We start from the raw sequence: 7,500 nt of genomic DNA, 5'->3' as shown, positions 1-7,500 counted from the left end.
GTACCCTCCAGTCATAATTAGTTCCTCAATTTGTAAAACTAATATTAGGCCAAACCCCGCACTGTATTTGTTTTTGAAGCAAAATGCATTAGTTTGTGAATGATGTTTTGTATTTGCAAACCACACTGAGCGTGTGTGAATCATTGTGCGTCAGTAAAACACGTTTTGTGTGTGTGTGAAACGTTGTGCGTGAGGAAATGCCAACAACCATCCTCCCTCTTGCCCATGATCATGATTGATCATGGGCAAGAGTGCACTTGTTGGTGAGCACGTATTATACCCTCGAGTCATAATAAGTGCCTCAATTTGTAAAACTAATATTAGGCCAATCAAAAATGTCACACTGGTGTCCAAAACACAGTCAGGGCAGGGGACTGGTTTGTATTCTGGGTTTGTGAGTGGAGTTGGTGGTGGAGATGGAGCTAGTGTGACATGCTAGTGGTGGAGTGGAGATGGTGGTGGAGGTGGAGATGGTTTGCTGATATGCTGTTGGTGGAGAGGTGATGGATGTAGCGATGATACCACTGAAGGTGGTGGTGGAGCTGGGGGGTAGAGCTGGTCCATCCCCAGCGGGCGGTGTGGGCGGGGCCTCTGTCCCTAGCGGGCGGTGTGGGCGGGGCCTCTGTCCCTAGCGGGCGGTGTGGGCGGGGCCTCTGTCCCTAGCGGGCGGTGTGGGAGGGGGCCTCTGTCCCTAGCGGGCGGTGTGGGCGGGGCCTCTACCCCTAGCGCGGGGTGGGGGAGGGGCTTCTGTCCCTAGCGCGCGGTGTGGGCGGGGCCTTTGCCCCTAGCGGGCGGTGTGGGCGGGGCCTCTACCCCTAGTGGGCGATGTGGGCGGGGCCTCTGCCCCCAGCGGGCGGTGTGGGCGGGGCCTCTACCTTCAGCCCCTCCTGCAGCTGGGCGGCGGTAGCGCGGGCGTGGGGTGCTTCGGCCTCGCCGCGCGCCGCCATGTCCGCCAGCGAGGCCATCAGCGCCTCGGTGCGGTCGCAGCGGCCCACCAGGTCCTGCCGGTAGGGGCCCACCAGCCCCCCCGCCAGACGCTTCCCCTCCCCCACCATGCCCCGGATGGCGGCCTGACCTGCGGACAGAGAGCAGGGGTCAGAGGTCGACTCTCACCTCACCCGCCCACCCGATGTGGTTAGGGATGTGTGTTGAAAGTGTGTGTGTGTGTGTGTGGGGGGGGGGGGGGGGCAACAGCTTCAGAGCCAATAGAACGCTCTACCCCACCTGTTTTAATCGGATTGAAAATGTAATCAGAGTTAGAAGAATCCGATCACTTAAGGTGTTTACAGGACACATTTATAATCCGATCATTTTTTGGGGGATTTTGATCGGATCAAAAGCGAGAATTTGATGTCCATGTAAAGCTGGGCGGTGTTTTCGTGAGCACTTGACATGCATTGGGTGCACTTTGACGAGGGTACAATCACAACATAATACAGACGAATGGATGGACTCGTTAAAGGTCCCATGACATGCCACCAGGTGTGAGTGTGATTAGCTGTTACAAGCCGTTTTGAAAATCTGCCCCTTATGAAGCCTTCACGGCTTGTAACGGCTAATCACCCCCACACCTGGTGGCAGGACCTTTACACATGCATCTGTGACAATGGTTTCCTTCGACACAAGGGATGGGGCACAGCGGTGGTGACTGGCGACCGATCGGTACCTGTGTAGAACTGCAGTATCTCATACTCTGCTCCCATAGGAAAGCATGGCGGACAGGCAGAGAGAAGGGAAAACAATCACACTACAGGATGGGGAATACACGGGCAGCACGAGCTCTCCACACAGGAAACAGGACCCGAGGCGGTCAGTGGCGACCACATGAGGTCATTCACTGCAAGGGTTTGCGGGGGTTGAATGACGGACCTTAAGTGCTGAGAGGTTTGACGGGCCAAGCCGGTCGTTATACGCTGTTATAATGTTACAGCATCTACTCTTATCCCTCATGAGGTCAGGACGCTACCCGCTGAACTAACACACACACAGAGAAGTGCTCGGATGGACACCAAACCCACAACCACAAACCACACTGCACTCAGAAAAACCCAGCCCTCAGAAGTGGTTTTGGTTGATTTCAGTAGAGCCAGTTACCAGCAGAGTGATTCAGCAGATTGCTTCTTATGAAATGACTTCCAGTGAATGCATAACCAGCTTACGAGGTAAGGCTCCGTGCATCATGCTCAAGGAAGCCCGCAGGTAGGACGTGGGGACTCCGGGAATCAAACAGCCCAAACAGCACTCACACAAGCCCTCCCACACGTCACTCACTGACCCCACCTCCCTCCTTGGAGACAGAGCTCCACCGCCCCATTCCACCTACCCACTCCTCGGTCGTCCACCCCTGGGTTGGCCACCCAGCGGAGGGCCTGCTCCATCTTCCCCTCCAGGGTGACGGCGGGCTTGGCCGGCCTCATGTTGGCCACGGCGCGGTTGGTCTTGGACTGCAGGTTGAGCAACGCCGCCCCGATCTGCTTGGCCAAGGCACGGGCTTCAGGACTGTCGCCCTTACCCCTAAGACAGAGACAAAGAGTAGGGGTTTGGAGTCATCCTTACCCCTAGGGCAGAGAAGAGAGCAAGGACTGGGAATTAAAGGTTTGTGTATTAGTTGTGAAAGCATAGCCAGTGAACCCACGACCTGTAAAACACAAACCAGTACCTCACCACCATCATGTAAGGTACCTTAGGTCTATATTTGAGTCCGATGGAAGAAATGTGCTGAAAAGTGTTGGTGTTTATTCAGTGTTATACCACGGTCTGGGGGAATACTCGATTCTGATTGGCTGCAGGGTGTGCATTAACCCCTGATATACGGACACCTGCTAAGTAGTTCCGGTCAAATTGTCTGTTCAGCCTTCAAAGCGAGAGCTGGTAAATTGTGAAAAATGAATGAAACTGTTATCAGACAACGCGGATAGATGGACCCTAGTATCTGTGGTATAAAGGCTGGGATGAATTTCGAATTATAAATATGTACAATGCATTACGTTAGCTCTCTGACTCATGGCTGACGGACTAGAATACCTACCGTTGCCAAGTCGAAGCTAAGGTCCGTAAAATGTAAAATGATTGAAAATATGTAAAATGCTGGAAAATATAAATGAATGGTCTTAATTTCTTTTCTTTGCCAAGTGACCGTGGTTTAATCGGGATAATGTGCTTTGAAGTGTCCAGTAACAGGAATTAATGGACTTCGCGGAGGCCATTAATTCCTGATAATGGACACCTCGTCGGGCATTATCCCTTACCTAATCTCTATGCCTGGGAACATCCCGGTCTGCATCGAGGAGCGCTTCATAGTGCCTTCTGTGTACACATCCTTATTTATCTCTGTCGTATTAGATAGGAGAATGGATCCGTAGAAAACAACCACAATTACTTAAGGAGAGGACAATAAATGCCAATTCAAACTAATAGCTTTTGAATTGTTATTACTTTGTATTCAATGATCTGTGCAGTAGTGTCCCCAGTATACTAACTTATTCTCCTAGAAGGAGAAAATCAACACTAAATGCAATTACAGGTACTAATCGCTCCATCTCTCTCCAAGCACAAAGAGAGAGACATTGTCTGCTTTGCTATATCTTCTAATGACACCAGGCAGACATGTCCGTCTGGCATAGAAATCTTCACTTCTGCCCTTCCTATTTGGATCACACTTGATGGAAGCTTTAATCCAGTAAATGCGTTCACAGCCATGTAACATAAATTACCCCCTCCCCCCCCCCCCCCCCCAGGAGAAAAAGAAAAGATTAAGGTTAACCTTGTGTAGTGTTGTCAAATTTCACCCATTGATCCTCTGCCGACTGTCATCTAACAGACCACAGACCCTGAACAGCCACTTAACACCATAACACTGTAACCGCAGACCAGGGCACGGACCACCGTCACCACCCCCCCACCCCCCCCCCACCCCCCGTACCGCCTCCACCAGCGGCAACACACCAGCAACTTAAACCTTATTGTGGGGCTGACGCCCAGGGTGCTGAGGCAACAACACAATCCCCAGGAGGGGAAGACACGCCACCTGTTGGTGGCGTGAGGCTGGAGTTTGAGCCTGGGAACAAAACGTCTATAAATTACTGTTTACATTTTTGCCTTTTTTGGCACAGCAATGTTTTTTTAAATCAATAAATGCAAGCGAAAACGGATGTACAGATGAAAGGGACTCCAGATGAAAAATAGTTTGTCTAACTACATCTGGTACATCGACATGCCCTATGCGATGGACATGTCGATCAATTTTCCCTTTTAAATAAATAAATAAACAAAAACAAAACGAAGACGTACTGTCTGCGTAGGTCGGCCAGTCTGGCGGTGAGTCCGACAATCTCGCTAACGGAGCGCAGGATGTCCTCCCTCTCCTTGGGGTCCTCGCACAGGTCTGCGATGCGTTTGGCCTCGGCCAGCAGGGCTCTGATGTTCTCCTCTCCCTCTGGACCCCCGTTTGGGTCCGCCAGCCAGGCCTATAGAACACACACACGCACGCACGCACACACACATGCACGCACACACACACACGCACGCACGCACAAACACACGCACGCACGCACAAACACACACACACATCATAACCATTTAATCATTCCATCCATCGTATCCATCGAAACCCATCAGGTCATGCATGGTTCATCAATCCAGCGGTCTTGCTATGCCTGCCAATTCCTATAGGGTGGTCCAGGATTTAAAGAGCCTTTTTGGCACGCAGGGAGAACTTGACCATGAGAAGCCATAGCTCATGACACAGAGTGAACAGTGATTAAGAGATGGTCGTCGATTCTGGTAGAATAGTGGTTGGAGAGTTTAGTGGCTAGGGTGTTCAATTCCCAGCTGACCTGGTACTGGGTTCAATCGCCTGTGTCCAAAGCCTACTTCTAACCATCCTATTGCAAAGTTCCAAACCCCCCTTCTCTTCATCATTCCCTAGAAGTCATGTCGGTTAGAGGCGTCTGCTGAATGCATGAATAGAAGCATTAGTAGCTACGGAGAGGTTTGAAAGTGGAAGCAAATCCCCACTAAAAGGAGCCGCATGCGAATCAATCCCGTAGGTAGTAAACGTCTCTCTGATTAGCATGGAAGAAGCAACCGCGGGGGGAACGCTTAAAACCATCCATTTAGCATTACTTAGAAAAGACCGCAATACAACGACAAAATCGACAACACGCTTGACTGCCAATGAGTCTCATTGAGACTCAATGGGACTCAGGGAGACTCAATGAGTCTCATTGAGACTCAATGGGACTCAGGGAGACTCAATGAGTCTCATTGAGACTCAATGAGACTCAATGAGTCTCATTGAGTCTCCCTGAGTCTCGTTGAGACTCATTGAGTCTCATTGAGTCCCATTGAGTCTCATCTGCCGTCCAGCGTCCTGACGGTGAGGCTGAGCAGGGCTTTGTGTCCGACCTGGGCGGCGTCCAGCCGGCGGCCGATGGCCTGCTTGGCGTTGATCAGGGCGTCCAGTCGGCGCGCCGCCCCGTCCACCTTGCTGAACAGCAGGTCCAGACCCTGGGAGCACTGGGCGGCCCTCTGCATGCAGCCCGGGGTGGGGCCTTGGCCCCTGGGAGCCCCCACAGAGGGAAGGGGTCAGTGGCGTACGGATCACTTCAATTTTAAATAAAAACTTTATTTGGGAGCCGATTTTCGGGAAAAACGTGATTGCATAAGGGTGAAATGATAACATATGGATACAAGACACACGACTTGTTTCGATGGAAGCTGAACCAAAAAGTTATTTTTAGGTTAAAATAAGATCGAATGTACGCTTTTAATCCTAGACAGGAAATTCAGGTTTCCCAGCAGAAACTACAGCGGTAGAAATTGAAAAGAGAAACAAGCCTTGAACCACAGAGTTAAGCCCTCCCTGTTTTGTACATTTCCCCCGGTCACCCCTACCTGGCCCGCAGGTCGGCCACCTGGTCGGTCATCTGGCCCAGAGCCTTGGTGGTTCCCAGGACGTCTCTCCGCTCCCTCCCTGCACACAGCTCCCCCACCTTCCCCGCCTCGTCCAGGATGACCCTCACCGCCTGCTCCCCTGGCTCCCCTGCCGTGGGACGGACACACAGCCCGGTCAGGGTCAGAGTCAGCTTCATGGTCAATCCCCAAATAGGTTGCAAGACAAACAGAGGAATCGGAATTGCGTTTGTCTCTGACCCACGGTGCAATAAGTACAAAAGGATAAAATGAGGTAAAATCAATAAAATAAGTCATATTTACAATAAATATATTGTAAATAGTGCAAAATAATTCTGAACTTTGCAAAGGTAGGCAAACAAAACGGTAAAACAAGCCGATATATATGTACGATAAAGTCAAAAGAAGTAAATGGTCCAGGGTTCATCTTGGGGCCAATGGGAGGAACCATGTTGGGGGTACCGGGAGACGGAGGGGGTTGCTGAGAGAGTGAGGGTGAACCGGTTACTGATGTGAATTATTTTAGTCCATGCTATTTCTAATGACATGTTTCAAGCTAACAACAGTTATGGATGGTTTCTTCTTCTTCACGTAATGGACAACAACACCATATAAGGTTTCATGATTTTGTTGATTAGTTAAAGACTACAAACATGGCCAGTTTTGCCACTTCCGCTAAAGCCAATGCAGACCGAAGGTTTCCCTCGGTAAATAAGAACATGTAGGCGTGGCTTATTTACCGTTCCGCCCACTCCCGTTTGTTTACTGTTTGTTTACCCGTGTTCGCCAGATGCTTCATGAACCACCTCCAGGCCGCGAGCCCGTTCACCTCGCGTCTCTGTTAGAATAAACCACGTTGTCGAACATTTACCATTACCTGCCGGTGCGTGGGGGTCTTTGAGCCACGCTTTAGCCTGCGCCATCTTGGACTCGATCAAAGCCAGAGACATCCTCATGGCCTCCATATCCTGAGGGAGAGAGACAGCTGGGCGTCACTCAGGGGGCTGGAGCGGCTGAGAGAGGTTGAATCAAAGTCGTCCACTCGTTTTTTTAAGATGGTTTGTAGTTTACTTAGGAATGAAGGCTTCCAAGATGTTTGAGACTAGGAGTGGGTTTGGGGGAAAACTGAATATTATTATTATTCAGTTATTCTGTTATAATTACTGAATTATTAAAATATTAAAATATTCTGGATTCCGCAGACCAAAAACCAAGAGGGTGGACCTGTGACTTAACTGAGTCGATTTGGACCGAGACGTCTAGAAGTCCTTAATAGACAGATAAAAACATGGTCGCCTTTGTTCGCTCCATTGTGAAATGTACTCCGACCTCATCATTTAAGTACACTTCAGGAGTTGTTCTAGTTCAGTAGATAATAAAGCTCTTAAGGGCATAGTTTAAATACTGCTCATCTATTATGGATGTGTCTGAATCCATAATTCATGACCTGGTCCAGTGCACTGACAACAAAGACACACACAAACACGCACACACATAAGCACGACCAAGCAAATACACACACACACACACACGCACACAAGCACGCACGCACGCACACACATTGCTCTTGATTTGTGCCCATTGTTT

At 50.1% G+C, this 7,500-nt stretch overlaps 1 protein-coding gene across 1 annotated transcript in view; it reads right to left on the bottom strand.

The window, feature by feature from the left end:
• LOC132473606 (vinculin-like) overlaps window positions 1–7,500 on the bottom strand; it is a 30,587-nt gene that overhangs the window by 11,992 nt on the left and 11,095 nt on the right. The window contains exons 8-14 of the mRNA XM_060073811.1: window positions 6,791–6,881; window positions 5,896–6,043; window positions 5,407–5,560; window positions 4,291–4,466; window positions 2,324–2,514; window positions 1,667–1,693; window positions 876–1,075 (exon numbers count right to left, since the gene is read on the bottom strand). Of these exons, the coding sequence (XP_059929794.1) occupies window positions 876–1,075; window positions 1,667–1,693; window positions 2,324–2,514; window positions 4,291–4,466; window positions 5,407–5,560; window positions 5,896–6,043; window positions 6,791–6,881 (987 nt within the window). The remainder of the gene's footprint in view (window positions 1–875; window positions 1,076–1,666; window positions 1,694–2,323; window positions 2,515–4,290; window positions 4,467–5,406; window positions 5,561–5,895; window positions 6,044–6,790; window positions 6,882–7,500) is intronic.

The sequence above is a fragment of the Gadus macrocephalus genome, chromosome 15 (genome assembly GCF_031168955.1).
Source record: "Gadus macrocephalus chromosome 15, ASM3116895v1".
Lineage (NCBI taxonomy): Eukaryota > Metazoa > Chordata > Actinopteri > Gadiformes > Gadidae > Gadus > Gadus macrocephalus.
The sequence above is the reverse complement of the archived record's forward strand: the minus strand, read 5'-3'. Positions and strand labels throughout refer to the sequence as shown.